Here is a 23,251-nt window from a genome sequence, read left to right on the forward strand (position 1 = left end):
TCGGACTGCTGCCCCATTCTGAATGCCGCCCCAAGCACCTCCTTGGAAAGCTAGTGCCTGGAGCCGGCCCTGGTTCCACACCACACATACCGGACCAAAATGTGACTAAAAATTACCTTTTCCACATTAAGCCCACATTCAGTAAAGTACTTAAACCAGCACCTAACTTTAAGAGGATGAGTAGTCTAAGTGAAGTTGCTGAAAATATAACTTTGTTGAGTCAGACTTTGAAAGAAAAAGACTGAATAAATGTAATTGAAAAAAATCATACGAAGAAAAAGGTCATTTTAAGTTGTGGGAAGACCAAAACATCATTGGAGTTCCAATGGTGATATATTTCAGAGTAGCAGCCATGTTAGTCTGTATTCGCAAAAAGAAAAGGAATACTTGTGGCACCTTAGAGACTAACACATTTATTTGAGCATAAGCTTTCGTGAGCTACAGCTCACTTCATCGGATGCATTCGGTGGAAAATACAGTGGGGAGATTTAAATACACACACAGAGAACGTGAAACAATGGGTTTTATCATACACACTGTAAGGAGAGTGATCACTTAAGATGAACTATTACCAGCAAGAAGGGGGGGAGGAGGAAAACCTTTCATGGTGATAATCAAGGTGGGCCATTTCCAGCAGTTAACAAGAATGTCTGAGGAACAGTGGAGGGTGGGGGTGGGGGAGAAATCAGAGAAATGCATCTGATGAAGTGAGCTGTAGCTCACAAAAGCTTATGCTCAAATAAATTTGTTAGTCTCTAAGGTGCCACAAGTACTCCTTTTCTTAATGGTGATATATATGCTTAAGAAATAATTATTCCATTGCTATGTCTATAACTACTAATTTGCACTCCGGGGTGAACTTCTAGCTCCACTGAAGTGGGGCCAACTTTTCACTCCTTATAATTTAAAAAGGCAGAAGATGTCTCTCTGTGTTTAATAAACTTTGTTCCTCAGTAGATACCTTGTATGCTTCATTTAATTCTTGAATACATTTTAAAAGATGAGTTACAAGCTCGTGAAAATACTTATCCATGAAATGGTAACAGAATAAACATGACAAACTCCTCCCCCACCCCCCTACACCAAACAAACACACACCCCAACTCACTTTTCCTTCTCACATTCTTAATATTTTCATTTTAATTATGTATCTTTTTATTGTTCCTTTGAAAAATGTGTTGGGGGGGGGAATGTGGTTCCCCCATGTAGGACCATGCACCTTTCATAAAGCACCACTTAGCATGCGTCTCCACATGGGAGCAGTTCCTCCTACCTTTCCACTCTTAATTCTTTGTGATATGGCTGAAAATCGCTGGTTGAGCTCTGACACTTTAGGCTCTATTACTTTCCTGCAGTGATCTCCACGGTTTGTCATCAAGTCTACTGCCTGGTCACGCACAGAGTCCACCTTTGGATGCATATCATTCAGCTCAGCCTTTAAGCGCTACAGTCCATGAGCAAGAGACAGGGCTTGAAGTTAGTAATAAATGCAAAGAGAGAGTGAGAGAGACAGTGTGCAAATAATAGGGAGCAAAACCAAAAAGCAAATTTAGATAACTATGTGAGCATTCACATATAATTAGGGAGCTCCAGATAGATAATCTATCCTGATTGTGTAGTCCTCAGGTTTAGAGAGGGTGTATATATCCACTTTATTAATGATCTACACTAGCACTTATTGGAAGATGATGGAGAACATATTTCCAGCTTTTTTATAGAGAGGCTGTTAGTTTTGGTAAACACAGATTTAGAATTTTGAACATGGGTACATAGATTCATTATTTTTGACCATATATGTTCTTGACTACAGGGAGGTATTCGATAACAACGGGTTAATCTACACCACCATGTAGCATTGCTAATTCTCATGCTGTAAAATAGTTCTATTCATGGTGTAGTGCTTTGGTACTATTGCTCATGATGAGAAAAATACTAAGTTAAATGCCCAGAAAGGAGAAGATGAGCAAAATCACCTGCTTCTGCTATTGGAATCTTGAAGGTATTGCCAAAAACAGGCAAAAGTATTTTTGTGTAGGCTAAAACACTGGAGATTTTAAACATAATTGGGCTTTAGGATTTGCATTGCATTGTCTATAAGAAATGACTTTGTGTAATAGGAGGTTATGCCTGTATTGATGGAAAGGATAATTGTACTTTATACCTTACATTGGCAAAATTGCTCATCCTATTAAAAAGACTGCCCTGCTAAGATCAATGTTATGAGGCATTGATTTATTCTCTGAATAAATGTTGGTTTGAAAATTACGGCTGCCTTGAAATTTGAGAAGTTTTCCTTTAGCAAATTATAGCATGCTAGTGTCAGCAAGACAGTCCCGTTTAGATTTTGCAAACTGTTCCTCAATTAGCATGTACTGACCATGTTGTCAAAGCACGGTCAAGTATCCAGGTGACTAAATGTCACACAAATTCATTCAGGGGACAACAATCAATACAGAGCATAACTCAAGGCAGAATACAGCCTCAAGTATGGAAAAAAAAAGTCTTAGACTGGATGAAAACTCTGAGCCTCATATGCTTTACAGTGCATGTCAATTTTTAATAAATTGGATCTGATGATATCGTAGTGCTAATACTGCCCTGGATCCGAGGGCAGATTTGTTGTTTGCAATGGGGACCTGTACATGCATTGTATCTGCTACAAAATATACCTTCTATGAATAAGCCACTTCAGCTAGGATTATTCTCAGTTGTATGTTCCAGTGCAATCAGTGTTTGGTAAGCTAAAATATTAATATGATATGAATAGCAAGCACACAATGATTCACAAAAGAAGGAACAGAGAGGAAAAGGAGCACAGAGATAACAAATTTTCTTTTTTAAACAGATGCATTTGAGGTAATAGTTTTCAGCAGAGATGGCTTAAGAGTAAGTGTTCTGCTCACTATGAAGTCCCCAAGCCTTAAAATAACATATTTCATTTTTTTGACTGCAGGTCTTACTTTTGCTATTCATTATGAGATTATTAAGCAATTTATAAGCTGTTGGAGGATAGTTTTGTCAAGAGAAAAATAATGTTTCACTATCTTTCATGATGCGCTTTAAAACCTCTAGGGTAAAAAGCTTAATGTAAATAGATTTTTTTAGAATAATATAATAAATGCTTTCCAGAAAACTGCATGCGTTACCTTAAGAACTTCCTCTTTTTGCTGAGATTTTTGTTTTTCAGATTCATCCAGTAATATTTCAGCACGATACATCCAGGTTGTGATGTTAGCTACATTCTGATCAAACATCTCCAATTGCTTTTGATATTCCTGTATGTGGAAAACGGTAAGTAGCATATATTAAAACACAATCAGAGCTGAAATAAAAGAAAGCCATGATTATGCAAATTGTGGCAAACATTACATACATTATAAAGCTAAAATTACTTACTTTTTTCCAGTAGCTTTCTCTCTCTCTCTCAAATATATGTATGTGTGTTTATATCCATTGGCAGTACGTAAATATTTCTATGTATCACTGTAGCGCAATAGTGACATATTTAAGGTAAAGGTGGGGTTTTCAATTTGACTTGGACTAAAATCTCTGGTTATTGCACTTATATGAGTGAATTTAGTCCCCAACCTTTTCGAAAGCAAACTGAATGGCTATTTAAAATTTCTCATTTTGGCTAAGGAAGAATTTTAAAATGCTCTCTTTTGGAAAATTTGGATCATTGTCTCATCTTTTTATCAATCCCTATAGTCATAAAAGTACAGCTTCTAAAACCCGGCATCTCTCTCTCACAAACATTCATATCTATTATCTGTGTCAGCAAATGACATCTCCCAGCTGAGTTTAAGATTTTTAACCTACTCCCGAATCTGGCATATTGCAGAGAGCTACAACAAGAGTTGACCAGTTCTCTAAGCTACTTCCTCTTCCCGATACTGCCTGTTTGCCTCGCTGACTCAACAGCAGGGCACAGCCCAGACCCTTGGTGAGGCAGAAAAGAAGAGATGTCAGCAGTGGGTGTCTATATATTTGTTACTCTGCACACACACACCCATCCAAATTCTTTGTTTACAACCCACAAACACCACTGAGTTCAGTGGACATATCGACAGAGAATCTGGTGAGAACGCACCCATCTATACATGTATTCTAACGGGACTTAAAAGTGCAATGTAATGGGGTTGAGCCCATAAGATTGGCATCCACACCTATTATATACTTAGGTTTCGTGAACTAGAAGCACAAATACTTTTATCTTACCAATAATAGGTTGAACCACTCCTCAGCTCGTGAAGTTACTGCTATCCAGTTACTTTTCAGGAGGCTGAGCTTATCATCCACTAGACCTTCTTTGTCCTTAAGCACCGTCCTCAAACCCTCTCCTAGATCACTGATGCTTTTTAGATGGAGCTGGCGTTTTTCAATCTCCGTCTGTGTTGCCTGTGGAAAGTGTACCCAGGATGATTACTTAGTAAATATGAGCAGCCGTCTGGAAATAGAACACCTCAAGAAATCAAAAATTGTATTTGTCTCCACATTATGATTGTACAATACGAAATGTTAAAGCAGGATACTAATAGGAAAAAAAACCCAAACACCTTTTTGCTATTATGATATTACTCTGCAGAATAGTCCAAAATTAAATACTCTTCCAGCTCTAAAGACATTTTAAGGATGTCTCATACCCCTCAGAGTAGTTTTTGACCAATACCTTAATTTCAAAGAGTGTGTATTACTTGCCATTGCAGTACATAGTTCTAATGTATCATGGAAGATGTTCAACCTTTATGATGTTCAGAAGTTTTATTATTTAAGACAAAAGCCTAAAAGCTAATTTTTAAATAAGAAAACATTATCTATTAAAACACCATGCAAATCAACATTACAGGATAACTAAACTGAAAATTTCAGTATTTTGTCATGACAGTATCACAACCCTAAAGGAATAGCAATATTACTAGTTTTAAATACTGTGGGAAGCCTCCCCACCCCTACCATCCAATGCAGTGTTTTTCAGCTGTAACCCTGGCCTCTTAGTCCTATCTGTAGTAATGTACTATCACGTGGGTTTGCACCCTGCAGATTAAAATTCCCCAAATGGCCCATTTCTCACAGTAAGAATGGAAATCGAACCTGGGATGCCCTAAATATGCACATAGTGGTACAGTCCAGCCTCCCAACAGCTCATTGGCCCTCTCATTCCTGTTATGTGCTTAGATTTAAAATGATATGCAAGATTTCCCAATCTTTTATTCTGACTAAAATTTGCAATAAAGATGCAAGAAGATCAGCAAGGGAAAACCCCCAAATGTAAGTCCTATGTAAGCTAGTATGAAGTGACAAACAGAAATACAGCACTAACAGTAGCCACACCTAGGATTTGCTGAATTCTCAGGAGATGGCTCAATTTACTGCCACTTGACACCACAACTAATCAGTTATTAGGGAAAATTCCTTTCTGACCCAAAGCTGGTGGTTGCTGCTTAAACAATGCAGGCCTGCACCTTTTATCTGTTTAGGGAACAAAGACCTAACTCAAAGTGGCAAGCTCCGAATGGTGAGATGGTTAAAAAAATGCTCAGAATGACATACAAAATAAAGTGAGTGGAGGAGACAGCAGCAGTAATGAGCAGTCACCAATAACAGAGCAGGAACTGGGGAATTTTCATGAATACCTAAATACACAAAGGAGCAGAGCCTCAGGCCATCAAGAGAAGGACAGGCACAAACCTGTCAACCAGAACTGCCTGCATCCAAAAGGCCAGTCAATGTATTTACTGACATAGAATCAAATTTACAGCCAATCTGCACCACATTATTAAGCTCATATTAATGTGTTTTCACTAAAAGCAAAACTTGGCAAATATAGAAAGTAAGAAGAAAAATTACTCCCATTGGTACAACAGCATCCCCAAGTGCATTTAGCAGATGTTTTTAACTTACTGCATAGCAGCTATTTGATACATACATTGCATTGAGTTAATGATCTGATACCATTTTTTCTCTCAAAAATAAGTTTTTACAATTACATTTCGGATAAGGATAAGCAGTTTTAAATGTTCTACCAAATTATGTAAGCATTAGGAAAGAAAGTTATGTGACAGAATTTAAAGACTATTAAGGGAATATGAACAATCTTTTCTAAATTTCAGTTCTATGGGACTTGAAACAGAGGTTTGAGATTTTGCCATCTTCCAGTTAGTCTGGAAGAAATGCAAAGACAATCTTTTCCAGCACTATTTGATCTCTTCTGCCTTTTATTTTTTTTTGGGGGGGAGACATACTCGATTTATTTTAAACAAAGAATACTCCTTGACTTCAGCTTTGTGTGAAGGCTCAGCTCAGTTTCTATTTTGTCTGAATGGTTTAGCCAATCCAGAGTCTGAACATGTTTTGAATGAAACTTTTGAGACGTGTTCATTATTACTTATGACTGTAATTTTCTATATATATGAAAAGCTCAGGGCAATCTTGATGGCCATCACCTCCATAATACACAAACATCAATCCCAACTGGAACTATAAGCTTTGTCTAATCACAATTTAACTTTTAAGCAGGCAGATAATCTTTACACTATAAAGTCAAATCTCCACTAATTAAAACTTCTGTTCAAAGTCAGATATGCCCTTCAAGTTGTGACTCAAACTCTACTCTGTTGAGCTTCTAAGCTGAGCAGAGCTGGAGTCATCTCTCTCTCTCTCTCTTTCTCTCTAATACTGAGATCTCGAACAATTTTTCCCCTTCAAATATAAAAAGCTGCTGTTCCAGTTACCAAGTGTTCATCCTGTGCTCTGGGAACTGAGAAAATAACAAAAAGTACCAATCTCATATGTTAATCACTGTAAGAAATAACAGACTGCTCATTCCACCAAAGGTAATTAAGCAACACCTGCTCCCAAATGCTGACCCTGAGTAAGATGAAAAGAAAAGGAGTACTTGTGGCACCTTAGAGACTAAGAAAAGTACTCCTTTTCTTTTTGCGAATACAGACTAACACGGTTGCTAGTCTGAAACCTGAGTAAGATAAGACAGCTTGCACAACAGTTCTGAAATCAACAACAAAACTCCCATTGATTTCAGTGGGGCCAAAATTCCATCCTGTACATTTCATTAGAAATTCTGGACAGGCCAGGACCCCAAATATGTTTATATACTTGGCTTCACTGAAAATCTACTTCCTTCAGTTACTACAGAATTTTATTTATCTAGTCATTTTTTAAAATATGAAATTCAGAATTCCCCCCATCTCCATGCACTGTTACTCTGTATATATTTTTCACAGTAATAACTTTAGCATTTTTTTACACTAGCACAAAAAAATTGAAGTACTTTAACAGATTTTATATTGTTGCAAGATTGAGATATGTGTGTAATGACCCCTTTGCAACATTTGGTATATTTTTATTACTTAAAACTCAGCAAAGGTCTTTCAAAATCTGCTAATTTTGGCCACCGACTACTGTCATTCAACAAATTGGCACTCATTTATTACATTCTCTTAACATTTAGTAGTGAATGGAAGAATATATTTCAAAATGTGGGACAAATTCTGAGTGGATTTACATCCCTCTGTGCAATTTGGCTATGGATGCTTAAACACAAAATTAATTTAGACATATAGAAAAAAAGTGGTTGAATCCATGACTGGTGGTGCCATAATTTAAGAACATACCAGTTGTTCAGGCAGATAAAGACAGCCTGGCCATGTTGGGTTTCCTCTCAACCACTCCCTAGATCCCGCATTTCAGCCCAGCAGCCTATTCCTGCTCTGGAATAACAACCTTCTCCTACTGCCAGCTAATGTGCTTAGTCCTGTAGCTTAAGTAATATCAGTCAGTGCTGTGGTGCTGAAGGCTCATGGTTCAAACTCTGTTGATGATTCATAAGAATGGGTTTACATTGTCATATGAGTATTTGTTAGTCTTTTTCTTAAAGAAACACCATGACAATTACACACAAAAACTATGTTAAAAGAATGCATTTTTAGATTGCAGAATCAAGCACTCAAAGTTAGGAAATACCAAGTTATAGTTGCTCAGATAACATTAATTCAGTTACCTTGTGTATTATGATAAAGACATTAATTACATAATCATATACATTTTTTTCAACAGGATGCTATGTTGGATCATATTAAAGAAGTTCTGTATTAAAATCACAAATGAGTTTGATTCCCCATAGTTTAAATTCCAGGGTATTACTAATTAAGAGGTCTTTTGGTTTTTGGTCTCTTGTTTTTACTGTTTCTCTCCCTCTCTGTGTGAAACTTGCAAGCTGCTAATTGTGTTAGTACATCCTAAAACAGAGTCTGTTCTCAAAGCAATACTTTGTAACAACTACTCACACAGAGAGAGACTGAAAGCGATACTTTGTAACAACAGAAACAGCACACAGAGAATCCCCGCCCTTTTGTTTTATTTATCTTGCTTTGTTAACAATTGTGATTAAAATAGAGAGAGAGGATGCATCTGGATGGATGCTTGGTATAGATAATAAAGGAATGATCAGGGAGGTGCCAGCCTAGGAGTTCAGTATGATCGGCCAAAGAATGCGCAGAGTGGAGACAACCAGATAACCCCGGAGGGCAAACTGGACTCCACCCAACAGCCTCAAGGATGGGAAAAGGGAAGAACAACACAGAGCCGTCAGGAATGTGTCATCTGCTGATTGATTCAGCAACAGCATGATGAAGCAATTCCCATAGACGGGCATAGGAATAAATTCCTATAAATATGGACTCTAGAAAGTGAGAACTTTGGGGTCTGATTCTGCAAACCAACTTCCAGGAGCATCAGATGTGCATCTGACAAGGCCCTGCTCCCTCCTCATGTCTAGGCCACCTGGCCAGTGGCTTGGCATGAGCAACTCTAAGGCTGGCAACTATGATAACAACCTTGCAGAACCTGTGTGTGTGTGTGTGTGTGAACGAATGTGTGAATAAATATGAAATTGAATGGAATGTTATAGCTATAACTAACTGCTTACTATGATTCTTTCTGTATTCACCATAAATGTGGCATTTTGCCTTTTCCCCTTTAATAAGATCCTGCTGGATTTTAATTTATTGCTTTAACAAGGACCTCTGCTATATTAAGTCCACATGTTGGATGCACAATAGTGCAGAATTAAGCTTTTGCAGACAATCGTAAGTCTGGCATTTTCTAACTTTTGAGGGTTTAACTTTATAACATTCTTTTAACCTAGTCTATGAGTGTAACTGTATGTGCAGATATATAGCGTCAGTTCTTCAGCACACGTCATTCTGATCCTTTTGTATGTTCTCTAACATTTTCTTTAAAAAGCAATTTTGTGGACATTCTTATAAATAAATTTTGGACATTTTCTTAATAAAGTTATAAAAATAAAGCATTTTTACTAACAAAGGCTAAGTAGAAGCAAGGAAAGCTTTAACATGAAACTGTATGGTGAGGACTTCCTTTGAAAATGTGGTGTTTAGGCTTCTTCAATTTTATAATGATGAAGTAGTACTAGTATACATCAAATTAAGCCGTGTTTGTTCATTTTGCAAGAGCACTAGGACCATGACTAAAATAATATTCACAAAAAGAAAAGGAGTACTTGTGGCACCTTAGAGACTAACAAATTTATTGGAGCCTAAGCTTTCGTGAGCTACAGCTCACTTCATCGGAAGTGATGTAGCTCACAAAAGCTTATGCTCAAATAAATTTGTTAGTCTCTAAGGTACCACAAGTACTCCTTTTCTTTTTGCAAATACAGACTAACACGGTTGCTACTCTGAAACCTAAAATAGTATTGAGGATAATATTTTAATTGTATCAGTCATTATTATATTTGATTTAAAAATCCACAAGCAAGATATGATGGATGAAAGATTCTGTATGATTTCATGCTGGATATATAAATCCCCAAGGTGATCTTAACTCACAGAAACCCTGTAAAAGAAGGAAGTTAGGTTGCTTAATTCTCACAAGTGGGAATACCATATTACTCAGATGTTGACATGATATCCTTCTTACTATAACAGTCCAGGAATGTATTTATTTATTTAGAGCACATCTATTATTTTGACTGTGTTCTGGCCCTTGGCTATGAATCATTTGGCACAAATTTTTTTAGCACATTTTATTTCGTTGGTCTCACTGACAGAAAATATATTACAAGCTACATTAGCCACTGTGATTCAGTGTTTTTCGATTTAATTTGTACTCACTACTATTATACATTCTAAGCTAAAATATTATATTAATGCCCTAGCAGTTGGATCTGGTATGGAAGTTTTCTTGGTAATGCCATCTGGCATTTCCATTCTGAAAACACAATACCATAGCAATCAAATATTTTAGCAGACAAATCTGTCTTTAAAAGCTAGGTAAGTCCCAGCGACTTCAGTGTCTTCCATGATAGCAATTCCACAATCTCTTGTTACAATGGGTTTTTTTTTTAAACTGTTTAATCCTTTTAGTTACAAAATTATTTCTAACAAAAAAATCTTTCTTTTTCCTGTTGTAAATTATACTTGTTACTTTTTATAATAGAATTGTACAAAATAGAAAAGATCTAGCTTGTCCCTTCCCTGTAAAAGGGCAAGACTGTTGTGTACAGAATATTGTGTCTAGTTTTATGCGACTTAAGCAGGCTTTCACTCTTTCCTAAGGAGATTCTTTTACAGTCAAATATCAGTTTTAGGATTTTTTTTTCCTTAAATTTCAGATTAAATTTGTCTTTACTTAATTTCATAAATCTACTTTTGGTTGGAAGATACCTCTGCTTTATAATCTATGGTACTGAAACTGAATGGACAGCAATAGAGAAGAATAGTGCTGAATAGTGCGGGAGTAAATCAATCTTGCTCCAAAGGTTTAATTCTTAATTATAAAATCCTAGTGCCATCATTACTGGACTGCCAATGCAGTAATTAGAATGTATAATAGTAATGAGTATAAATTAGAAATATTCTTAACCACAGTGCCTAACACACCTTGGCAAATATTTTCTGTCTTTGAGATCAATAAAATAAGTTTAAAGACTTAATTCTGTGTTGTTGTTTTGTTTACAGGATAGGCCATAGGGCTGACCTGAGAGGTTTCTTTAAATACATACACACAAATAAAATGTATTTCCTAACTGCCACTGGAGGTGTGCCTCTTCTTATGCTGGCTACCAATCACTGGTCACCCTTTCCAACTTATTGTGGGCTCAGCTATGCTGGGAACCAAGGCCCCATTCCCCAAACACAAGTAAACACCAGGTTTCCCTTATAGAGGGAAACAGCTCTTTACCTAGGAGATGCCTTTTACCTTTGCTGTACACAAAGCTTCTCCAGCTTGTTTCTCACCTTTTCTCTCTCCTCTCTCCCATTTGGAAGAGGTTTGTAAAGGTTATAGGCTGCCCTTAATTGGACTCAGGTGTCTATAATTAACTTAAGGTAATCTCTTTTCAGTTCATAGGAAAAAAGGCTTTAACATTCTATGACTGATTTATCTGTCTTCATTCACCTTTTCAGAACTGACTGGTCTGATTTTGTCACAATAGATACACATATATTACACTAGGCTTGGTTCAGCTTTAATTACAGTTCAAGTTGGTTCAACCATTCAGCACATATCTCTTATATGAAATGTTAATAAACTTTTCTTTCCTTTCTTGATCGTCTTAGGGAGAAAAAAAAAATGTAATGGTCTACCTGTTTGTAGGAAGAGTAAGACATAACAAGAACTTCCCACTGTGTAACTGCACTAATCAGCAGACCTCAAACCCTAATTATGCAAGTTTTAGAGCATTAAGGTTCATATCCAGTGAATTAAGGACAAACCTTTCCATTTAACATGCTTCAAGGGTGTATGCATCAGAATGATTTGGTAAAATAAAAATAAACTAGCTTCCCTGATCATGGAGCAAAATATGCAGATGGTAATGCAGCTACATCTCCATTTCAGCAGAAAGGTACTGTGTAGTTCAGCATTAGAAAACAGTGTTTTTGTTTTCTTCACTGGAAAATGCACCTGGTGATTGGCAGGCTAGTTCTGCCTGAATACATACCTCTTCCCTTGAAAATCTGACATTTGTCCTTTGCTATGGAGGATAAGATCGTAGGATTAACCAAAACTTCATGCAGTCTGATGTAATATGTAGACTTCACCACAGGAAAAAGAAGCAGTGAAGATGAAAAATACTGAGCAGTAATGGGGGTTTCACAAACCAGGAGTAAACGTAAAAGTAAAACAAACAAATAAATAATATTATTTATAATTAGAATCACATTCTCAAATGTCTCTTGCTGTGATTCTAGATGATACATTTAAAAATTATATTATTCTAGGATGATGACAAGAAAAACTTATGAACCTTTAAAAGCATTTACAAATAGCGGCAAATCCTTTTCCTATTTACTTGATGAATGCGGCAACAACGTGTATGCTACTAGAAGATTAATGTTTCAAACTAAGAAAAAAGGCTTAGGTCACATCATAGGGTTAAGTAGTGTTTTAAAAACAAGTAAACCAAAACCAAATCTTGCTCCAAACCCCGTATCCACTGCATTCTTCTCAAGGAGTATATACAATGGTGTTCGTATATATCTACATTTCAAGGTGAAGTTCAGTAAGATCTTTCACTTTTTTTTTTAGGCACAGGTCTACTGAACAAAACTAATCCAGGGGAAAAAAATTAGAAAAAAATGTTGGCCTGTAAGCACCTGCAATTTATATATAACAGTATAGTTTCAGAGTTCTCCTTCTTTCTTGCATGTTGTTGAATAACTAGCTTAAGATTTGGATATGGGCATAATCAGAAGATATGTATAGTTTGAGTATACTGATCACAGAGTTTCACATGATTAAAACTCAGTTATTTTGTATGACTTGCACAAAAAAATAAGCATGCTTTGCAGCTTTGAGTTGCATTTTATGCATTAGGTAGTATCCAAACCTGAAAATGTAAAGCTAGACTCAAGGGGTGAGATACCTGCATGAAGTGAAAGTTACAGAAAAGGGGAAGCTAAATGGAGTTTTGCGGTTTCTTTGCCAAAATTTTGAATGTATATTTAAACCAAACCCTTAAAAGATTCTTTTTATGTCAAATTTTATATGCATGCTTGTAATGATGATGATTGTGCATGTTCTTATTTGTTTTTGTGCATGTTCTTATTTAGATATAGTGACAGTAATTAACTGGTAGGAACATCATGGTTATACTTTTTGATACTTCTAATTGCCAAATATACATATAACCAGAAGTTTAACTATATGACAGAATTAATTCTTTGATGTAGTAAAGTGGCTATTAAAGAGCTAATTGAGTGACTCAGAATATTATGGGCTGGATACCTGTTTCACTCTTTGACCTTACTTCCTGTTTCTGGGTGGGGGTTTTATCACCATTTTTGAGTATGCTGTTCCAACAATAAAGCAGCATGTTCTTTAGCTAACAGCAGCTATAAGTGGATGGTGTTATTTTACCATGTGTTGGTCCCTGTATGAAATCTAGTTTCATATTCAATACATTTCACTGTAATTACACATTTTTCTGACATGTGTACCTAGTACAATATCCTAGAACCAGTAGGTTAATAATATGGATTATTACTCTCAAATTACATTTTAACTGAAGTGTAACTAAAATGTATTTATAGTTATTGGGTAAAGGTAAACAAGCAAACAGTGTAAAGTACATATAGGTTGGTTGGTTGTGCATACAGGTATTTTATTGCAATTTTGCCAAAAGAGTTATGTGTATTTTATACCACCTCCCACTTCAATGGTTTTCTTGTTTTTGAGCATGCTTTTTAGTGTCCTTTGTAGTGTAGATCCTTTTATTTTATTTGTTTATTTTATTTCATGGATAGCTCTAGAGTCAGGGATAAAATTACTTTAAGAGGAAAAGGTTTGAGAGTCACAAGTAAGCAGGGGAAACTAGCACAGCACCCACAGCAAAAAAACAAAACACTGTTGTGATGTGGGATGGCTGAACATATATAAAACAATATTTATTCTGCTGATATTTTATCAGTCCTGTTACCTGCAAAAAAATGGGAAGACTGCATTAGAAATTCAAGTAATTCAGTTTGGCCTTGATCAGTAAGATTGGGGAGCTATTTTCAAACAAGATTTATCTTTGAAAGGCTTTGCTATTTTAGATTATTTATTTCACCCTCAGATACATTTTAGCAGGCACATATGATGCGTGATTTTTGATGTGTCTGCTGGCCTAGTGAAAACGCAGTCTGCAATTTCTTTGACCATATCAAATTATAGTGAACAATGTTGTATTAACTGAGTGTGCACCTTAAAAGCTTTGAGAGCTTAACTTTAAAAATAATGGCATTGTCTTATGTCAGGAGACCGAAACTACAAATAGTGACTCAAACACATAGATACTTCCAATGAGTTTCACAGTTAATGGAATGTCAATGGAACTCTATGCACAAGAAACTATACATATATGATATATATGTTTCTAGTAGTATTGGGCTTTGGAATAGCTGTGGATTTCAAATCTCATTAATGATGGTAAATAGCTTCCCTCACCCTCCCCAACCTTTTAACTGGAAATTTAAGATTAAATAATGTATGCCAAATAATAGCGTTATCTACATGTATAGATTGATTTTAATCACCCTAAACTCAAATTCTTGTTCTGTGAGAGTAACATATCTCACTAAAGTATGACTGCTATTTGACAGGTCTAACCTATTACTGATATGTGCAATAATATGATGCTTAAAACCTTTTAGAGTCACAATGTTATCATAATGATGTAACAATGTTTTTCACAATTTTCAACTTATCAAGTGTCCAGATTTTTGTCACTCTTCTATGCATATTAAAGAAAGCTAAATGGTAAGTGAAGCATATGTAAATGTACAGTACTCTATATTATTACCTTGCCCCAGGCAACTTCAGCATCCAAATTAGTAGGCATTCCCTCCACTGCTGATCTCTTTGTAAATTCTGCATCTGTCATTGCCAGCCACTCTGTCAGAGCATTCATTTCCTTTCGTAGCTTCCGGGACAATTTCAAACATTTTTCTAACTCTTGTTTTTTTTCTGTCACCTGCAAAGGAAAAATATGTGGATTTTAACTGTTTAGTCAAACTAGTTTGTACTTTCCTGCTGGCTTGTATTTTTGTATGCACGTCTGCTTTGTACTTAGTATGTTTACAATATACAATATATCTTTCTTATTCCTCTCAATATTGATAGTTATGGTTAATGTATTGCTTATCATATCAATTTGTCTAAGATTCTTCTATACTGATAAAATCACATAATTTAATTTTGAAATTTTATACAAATTAAGTTTGAATTAACTCACCTCCAGAATGGGGAATAACTAAAAGCTACTCCCCTCCCATTTGAAGACGTGTGTCATGTTGAATCATAGAATATCAGGGTTGGAAGGGACCTCAGGAGGTCATCTAGTCCAACCGCCTGCTCAAAGCAGGACCAATCCCCAACTAAATCATCCCAGCCAGGGCTTTGTCAAGCCTGACCTTAAAAACATCTAAGGATGGAGATTCCACCACCTCTCTAGGTAACGCATTCCAGTGATTCACCATCCTCCTAGTGAAAAGTTTTTCCTAATATCCAACCTAAATGGCAACAGCTGAGTTAGAAGTCTTTCCTTAAGACTCAGAAGTGGAGCCAAAACCCCTTTTCGGAAATTATGATGAATTTTCCCATGGATAGTTAAGCACACTAATGCTGAGCCCAACAACTTTCTTTGTGCAGCAACATTGCATCTGAGGGAATTAGTATTGTACTCTAATCACTGTGTGAGGTGTGTACAGTAAATAAGATATGGGACCACACATTGAAGAAGGAAGATAAAACAAAACATTGAAAAGCTGCTCACTAAGCACCATCGATTCTATGTACTAACAGAGGCAGGGGTCTTACAGTTTTTAATTACATTATCATATAATGCTTTTATGTATCTTAATGCTTAATGCCTTACCTCCACCTGAGCTGGTTTCCTCCCACTTCCATCCGTATTACAAAGAAACCCATCAATTCCTTCCACTACTCCAAGGTGTGGAGGCCTGCCCATCTGTACCCATCTTCTGCCCTTCTACTAGCCCATCTGCCATGTCTATATAAAGAACCCCTTTCCTCTCCTTCACTATTGCCCCTTTACACTAGCCTGACCTGATCTCACCCACTTAAGGATTCATTCTGGGACAAAGCTAGCTACTGAAAATAAATACTGAATGACAGGATTAATAACATCCCTAAATATGAACAACCTCATCAATGGAGAAAACAGTTTGAAAAATAAAGATGTAATTTAATTTATGCTCCTTACACATACTTAAATTAGTTTGTCATGCTTTTCTATCACCATTTATTTTAAGAACAATCTTGAACTCTCATGTTAAGTCAAAAAATGAGAATTAAAAGAGTCTGTTTTCCCTAAGTTGAAAGAGAAGTGATCAAAGAAGGATATCTTAGAACTCAGTTGTAGGTCACTAATGTTTAATGAAAATAAGTGATCTCTCTGCCAACCAGTCACTATTTAAATGAAATTGTATCCCCCTGAGTTTTATTTTTAATTGTTTTTAAATTGTACAGCCTTTTTATTGATGATCCATTAGTGAAACAAAACAGCATTATACATATTATAGGTGGAGCTTGTTAGCAACACCTTTCATTAACATTGCTTAACACTTTCCATTCTAATACCCTGTTTTCAGTTCCTTATAATTTTGCCCAATTTTACATGTTCTGGCTGAAATTTTTCATGCTTTTTCTCTGCTTCGTGCTGATTATGAGTGTATACGTTTCAGAAAAATGTTCATTCCAGTTCCAAGAATGAAGTTTGGGGAAAATAGGTAATTTTGTTTCACTCATTTATTTGAAAATATTTAGTGTATGTACAAAGAGTTTGAAGCTGAAACTTGAAATTTAGGAAGGGGGTCATCCTGGGGTCAGAAATGTGGCTTTTGGTGTCCCCATGAAAATTCATCCAGATATGACCAAGTTATAAACCTGTGAAAATGGCCATTTGCACATGCTAGCTAAAGCTTTTTAAGGCTTAATACTAAAATCTCAGAACATTCCATCTCCACTAAGCTCCAGATACCAGATACATTAAAGTATGTTCTCAGTTCCAATAAAACTTCCCACATAGCAGGCCTAGAATTAAAGTCCTGGAGAGGAAGATGCTGTAGAGATGCAGCAACCCTCTTGGGCTATGGGAAGGTGTATACACCCACAGCCAGGAGGAGACCATGAATTCTACTCTCACCTCTTCCATTGACTGGTGTGAATAATTTTGTGCACGTCACAATCCTTAATATTGAACATGCTCCTACCTTAGGAGGTAGGCAAGTGCAGTAGCATGTCTTTCCCTGGAACTGAAAGGTTGCAACCTTAATTCAGCTCCTTTGTATGTATACATTATGATATAGTCTTTAATTGCATGGTCACATATTGCCTGTTCTAAAGACACCTGCCTCATTCAGTGTATGGGATGGACAGAGAATGAGGTGGAGAATTGTAAGCAGCAAAAGGAAATTCTCTTGCATTTAAGGCACTGAACTGAGGTCCAGAAAAGGTGGGTTCTATTTCAGACTCTGCCATAGACTTCCCATATGAAGATGGGCTCAGACTTAGATGGCTGCAATGTTGCAGGGGGGATCTTAATTCTGGTATATCCTAACTACTGAGTGCTTGACTTTGCAACCGCAACATTCTTTTAATGATGTTTTTTTGTAATTATTCACACATAAGAATATGTTCGGATTTTCCCCCTTAGCCAGTCGTCCAAAATAGACCAAATCTGCTTACTTTCAGGGAACACTATAAAAAAAAATCTAATTTTCAGGCTTTTCATGCATGTAGTACTTAAGAAGTTGTTTAATTATGTAAATTAAATTTTTAAATATTGTAGAGAACTTACAGAACCATGAATGTATGCTGTATTTGTTTTTGAATAAAATAAATTAAAGATACACACATATAAACACAACTTTTGCTTTTGTATGTTCTTTATATAATAGAAATAAAATTCCATGATTCAGAGATCTACTGTATATGCCCAGAAGCTAATGTTATATTGATTTTCTCCTGCTTTGTTAATATCAAGTTTAAAATCTATATTTAAAAGAAAAAATGGGAAACACTGCCATCTTAAGGCCTTTTGTTTTATACAATAACCCCTAAGGTGCCACAAGTACTCCTTTTCTTTTTGCGAATACAGACTAACACGGCTGCTACTCTGAAACCAAACAGAATGTGTGCTATTTTTACTAAAAACTGCTAATTAGATATTAATGAGATATTTTCTTTTTACTGAAGTGATCATTGTTACTTTTGATATTCTCTGTTACAAAACTGTATTTGTAGAGAAACTGCAATGATTTGGTATAAAAACAAAAACAAAAACAACTCTTCAAAAGATGGAAAATATTTTGACATAAAACACAAAGGAACTCACTTAAGGACTCTCTTGTGGCTTTAAGCCACATTTCTGGATGGTGGTAGATTGCTGAGGAAGGACTATACACCTGCTGTAGGTCTTGCCTGAGAGCGTGCAGTGTTTCAGGGAGGACAGGAGAACACACTCAATGGACTGCCCCTCCCAGTCCCTTCACATGGCCCAGCCCCCTTTTATACTGACACAGTACAGAGGCAGGGCCATAACTCCACCCCTCCTTGACTGCCAAGTGGTTTCTAGCCCTGCACAGCCATTCACAAGTAAGGTAGCCATCCCAAAGCATTATAAGTATGTGAGACAGATATGTTTTGTGTAAACATGTGTGCATACACATGTGCATGCGTGCACACACACTCCCCACATGTGATGGTGATACACAAGTGACACATTTAACCTTCTGCACTCTCCTCACTAACCCGTCTCTATGAGGGCCATTTCTAAATTTTAAAACCATTGAGGGGTTTAAAACAGATGCCATTTAAAAAAGATGTGTGCCAGGAAATTATCTCCTCCCTCCCCAACATTTGCATGGAATTCTCATGCCAAACCAAAACTATACTGGCCTTAGACTCTAGACAGACAATATTCAGTTCTGAACCAGTGGTAGGTTTGAGGTCTGATATCACAAGACCCATCAGGACTAGAAATAGGAGTTTTCTTCCATTACAAGATAGTTTCCTAGCTTTCAACTGGGACACAGGCACTTCTTTCTAGCTCCCAAAGATCACAAGTTATTGGACCTTAACATGATATTGCTATGCATATTTTTAAAAAGCTATATTTTGTAATAGATAGAAGTTTCTAAAATTTTGTTAATTATATTTGTTCTGACCATGTGAGGCCTATACAATATATGGCCCCAATTCTGAAAAGCACTTGTGCACGTATTTAAGTCCATCTCTATTTAAGATAGTACTTAAGCATACACTTAACTTTAAGAATGTGGTTAAGTAATGTCTTGTATAGGGAATCTTCCCTGAATCAGGGCATATATAAGTATACATATAAACATAAGCACGAGACAATACATTTGGGTCCAATTCACAACGTCCATGTTTAGGAAAATTCTCAGTTGGAGTTTGTCCGAGTAAAGATGGTACACTGGACCCAAATATTTCAATCCTGATGTTTTTTTTACATGAACTATTTTTCTCTTCAAAACAAAATATTTGGCAAAATATTTAGCTTTCATTAGAATATGCAGTTGGGGGAACTGAACAGGTGAAATGCATATGAAAATACTGTATGTCATAGCCTTGGTTGCTTTGTTTCACTAAAATTGTTAACTGTCATGCCAGGTAAAAACAAACATGAACTATTATGTCTATATTAACAAAAATAAACAGAGCACTTTAGGCCACTAATTGTTCTCTAACTAAACATTTCATCCTTTAACCAGTCCAAAGATACATGTGCAGTAATTTCATGCTATCTTTTTTGTTTAATGCTAAATATTGTCTTGTAATAAATGGCATGGAACTATTTAATTTAATTTAAAGAAGTTATCAGAGATAAACCCAGTGTGCATGTATAACAAAGCACATTTTAACCCCCAATCCATACTTTTTAAAATTGATCAAACATGCCTTAGTGTATTAAATGTGCTGAGTAAAATATTTAATCTCAAATGACAATGTCATCCAATCTTTCTGAAGAAGGCTTTTAGTTGTCCCAGCACTCAGAAGATTGATATTTGTTAATATCTTTGTTTATTTTATCTCTCTAGCAATTTCCAAACTAAATATAGATAATTGCCTTGATACAGGTTCCCCCAATGAATTAATTCCCCAAATGAATATTAAGTTCTTCCAAAAATAATGTAATTCTTAAAGGTTATTGTGTTGAGGACTGTGGGGTTTGATCACCACCATGAGCTTAAATCACAGGCTGACTCTTCTAGCTAATAGAGACTCTCTTTATTAGCTATTAACTAGCTGTTAATTTAGCTTAATAAATTTTAATCTGACAAATATATGCATTTTCTACTACTCTGTTTATTAAAATTATATGCATGTCTGCAATAAGCAAACATTTTAATCACAACCTTCATTCTACAGGGTGCATTTAATGCACCAAATTTACTCCAGTGCTATGGTTTTAATTAAGTCCTGTGAGCTGTGTGCTCCCAGTAGGGGCAGGAAGAGGAAGAGAATAGATTCATCATGTGCAGCTGTTAAGTGCAACATTTGCATGAACTCTCTTCTAGAGAGGAATACTGCATTTCCTCCATGGAGCCTCTGGATGGGGTTGTGCTTCAACAGCAGCATAGGCGGAGTTGGGGGCGGAGGGCAAAGGAGCGTGTTGTCCCCCGAGCTACAAGCCTCAGGCAGGCAGCAGAGGAGACAGGAGACATGCTGCTCCAAGTTTGCGCCTCTGAGGCAAGGAGTCATAATGTTGTTTATAAACAGAGTGATTAACAGATGATTAAGATAACAAAGGGCTGGTAGGATGTTTTCCTAAAGTTAAATGAACTTTGCCAAGCTTGGTGAACTGCAAAAATTAAGTAGCCCAAATGATAGAAAGTAATTGTAGATTTTTCAACAATTGTTTCAATTGTTGTATTCAAGAGATAGTAACGAAGTTACTAATATGTTTCTTTGAGAAAATAACTGATTTTTTTTAGACAAAGGAAATGCAGTAGATCTAATCTTCCTGAATGTCAGTAAATCATTTGATACAGTTCTGCATGAGAAATTATTAGTTAAACTGGAGAAGATCGGGATTAATATGAGAATTGAAAGGTGGATAAGGAACTGGTTAAAGGGAAGACTACAACAGGTCATACTGAGATGTGAACTCTCCGGCTAGAGTGAGGTTACTAGTGGAGTTCCTCAGGGACTGGTCTTGGGACCAATCTTATTTAACATTTTTATTACTGACCTTGGCACAGAAAGTGGGAGTGTGCTAATATAATTTGCGGATGACACAAAGTTGGGAGGTATTGCCAATACCGAGGAGGACCGGAATGCCATACAAGAAGATCTGGATGATCTTGTAAACTGGAGTAACAGAAAGAGGATGAAATTTAATAGTGCAAAGTACAAGGTCACGTCCTTAGTGATGAACAAGAATTTTTGCTATAAGCTGGGGATTTATCAGTTGGAAATGACAGTGGAGGAGAAAGAGCTGGGGGTATTGGTTGATCACAGGATGACTATGAGCCATCAGTGTGATTGAGCTGGGCGTGGACAACTCGTGGGAGGGACAGAAAGGAGGGCACCAGCAAAAAGGGGGGGCACATGATCTCCTCACGTGACTCCTCTCCACCCTGCCTCCAGCATAGGGCCCCTGCTGGAGGGGGGAAGGGCTACCTGGTTACTTGGGAAGGGAACAGCTCTGTCCTCCCACTGTCCCGGCTCCCCATGGCATGTTCAGCTGCTCTTCCTGGCAGCCAGGCCCCAGGGCCACTCTCAGATGTTGCCTGGTGCAGCACAGCAGCTGCCTGGAAGAGTGCCAGGCTGCCCCCCACCCAGGCTCAGCCTCTGGGGACAGAAGCTGACTCTGAGCATGCTGGAGTGGCTGGGGGGGCTCCGGCTCGCTCGACCACTGTCCCCAGAAGCTGAGCCTGGGTGGGGGTGGAGGGACAGCCTGTTAGTGCTGCAGCCAGGCACTCTCCCAGTCAGCCGCTGAGCTGCACCAGGCGCATCCCAGGCAGCACGGCTGGAAGAGGAGAGGGCAACACTGGGCAGCATGCATCCCAAGCAGTGTGGCCAGAAGAGGAGAGGGTCTGGCCCCGGCCCTTCCCTTCTGGCTCTGGCCCCGCTCCTTCCACTCCCCAGCTGCTTGGGGCACTGCCCCTGCCCCCCACCCTCCGGCCAGGCATCTAGGGAGGGGCATCTGACCCTTCCTGACCCTCACAGGCATCGCTTCTGCAGCTGTGAAAAAAGCTAATGCAGCCCTAGGATGCATCAGGTGAGGTATTTCCAGGAGAGACAGGGAAGTTTTAGTACCATTATACAAGGCACTGGTGAGACCGCATCGAGAGTATTGTGTGCAAATCTGGTCTCCCATGTTTAAGAATGATGAATTCAAAGTGGAACAGGTGCAGAGAAAGGGTAACTAGGATGATCTTAGGAATGGAAAACCTACCTTACGAGAGGAGACTCAAGGAGCTTGGCTTGTTTAGTCTAACCAATACAAGGCTGAGGGGAGATATGATTACTCTGTATAAATGTATCAGAGGGATAAATATCAGGGAGGGAGAGGAGTTATTTAAGTCAAGGATCAGTGGACCCCAGAACAAATGGATTTAAACTGGTCTTCAACAAGTTTAGGCTTGAAATTAGGCAAAGGTTTATAACCGTCAGAGGAGTGAAGTTCTGGAGCAGCCTCCCAAGGGGAGCAGTGGGGACAAAAAACCCTAAGTGGCTTGAAGCCTGAGCTTGATAAGTTTATAGAGGGGATGGTATGACAGGACTGCCTACAATGGCATGTGGCCCATCGGTGACTGCCTGTAGCAAAAATCCCCAACAGCTGGGGACAGGACACTACGGGGGAGGGCTCTGAGTTACTACAGAGAATTCTTTCCCAGTTATCGGCCTGGTGGGTCTTGCTCACATGTTCAGGGTCTAACTGATCATCATATGTGGGGTCAGGAAGGAATTTTTCCCCAGGTCAGATTGGCAGAGATCCTGGGAATTTTTCACCTTCTTCTGCATGATGAGGCATGGGTCACTTGCAGGTTTAAACCAGAGGAAGTCTTTAAACTATTATTTTAGGCCATTAGTAACTCAGTCAGAGGTTAGGGGTCTATATTACAGGAGTGGGTGGGTGAGGTTCTGTGGCCTGCCATGTGCAGAAGGTCAGAGTAGATGATCAGGATGGTCCCTTCTGACTTTAGTAAGAGTATCTGAGAAAGAATATACGTTACAATTT

At 37.6% G+C, this 23,251-nt stretch overlaps 1 protein-coding gene across 9 annotated transcripts in view; it reads right to left on the reverse strand.

Moving 5' to 3' along the window:
- DMD (dystrophin) overlaps positions 1-23,251 on the reverse strand; it is a 1,935,994-nt gene that overhangs the window by 1,142,775 nt on the left and 769,968 nt on the right. For 8 of the 9 annotated variants that reach the window (XM_043505382.1, XM_043505371.1, XM_043505378.1 and 5 more), the window contains 4 exons: positions 14,822-14,992; positions 4,219-4,398; positions 3,147-3,275; positions 1,274-1,444 (listed from right to left, as the gene is read on the reverse strand). In XM_043505382.1, coding sequence (XP_043361317.1) covers positions 1,274-1,444; positions 3,147-3,275; positions 4,219-4,398; positions 14,822-14,992 — 651 coding nt within the window. The remainder of the gene's footprint in view (positions 1-1,273; positions 1,445-3,146; positions 3,276-4,218; positions 4,399-14,821; positions 14,993-23,251) is intronic. The other variant, XM_043505388.1, reaches the window with a different exon arrangement.

Source organism: Dermochelys coriacea, chromosome 1 (genome assembly GCF_009764565.3).
Source record: "Dermochelys coriacea isolate rDerCor1 chromosome 1, rDerCor1.pri.v4, whole genome shotgun sequence".
Lineage (NCBI taxonomy): Eukaryota > Metazoa > Chordata > Testudines > Dermochelyidae > Dermochelys > Dermochelys coriacea.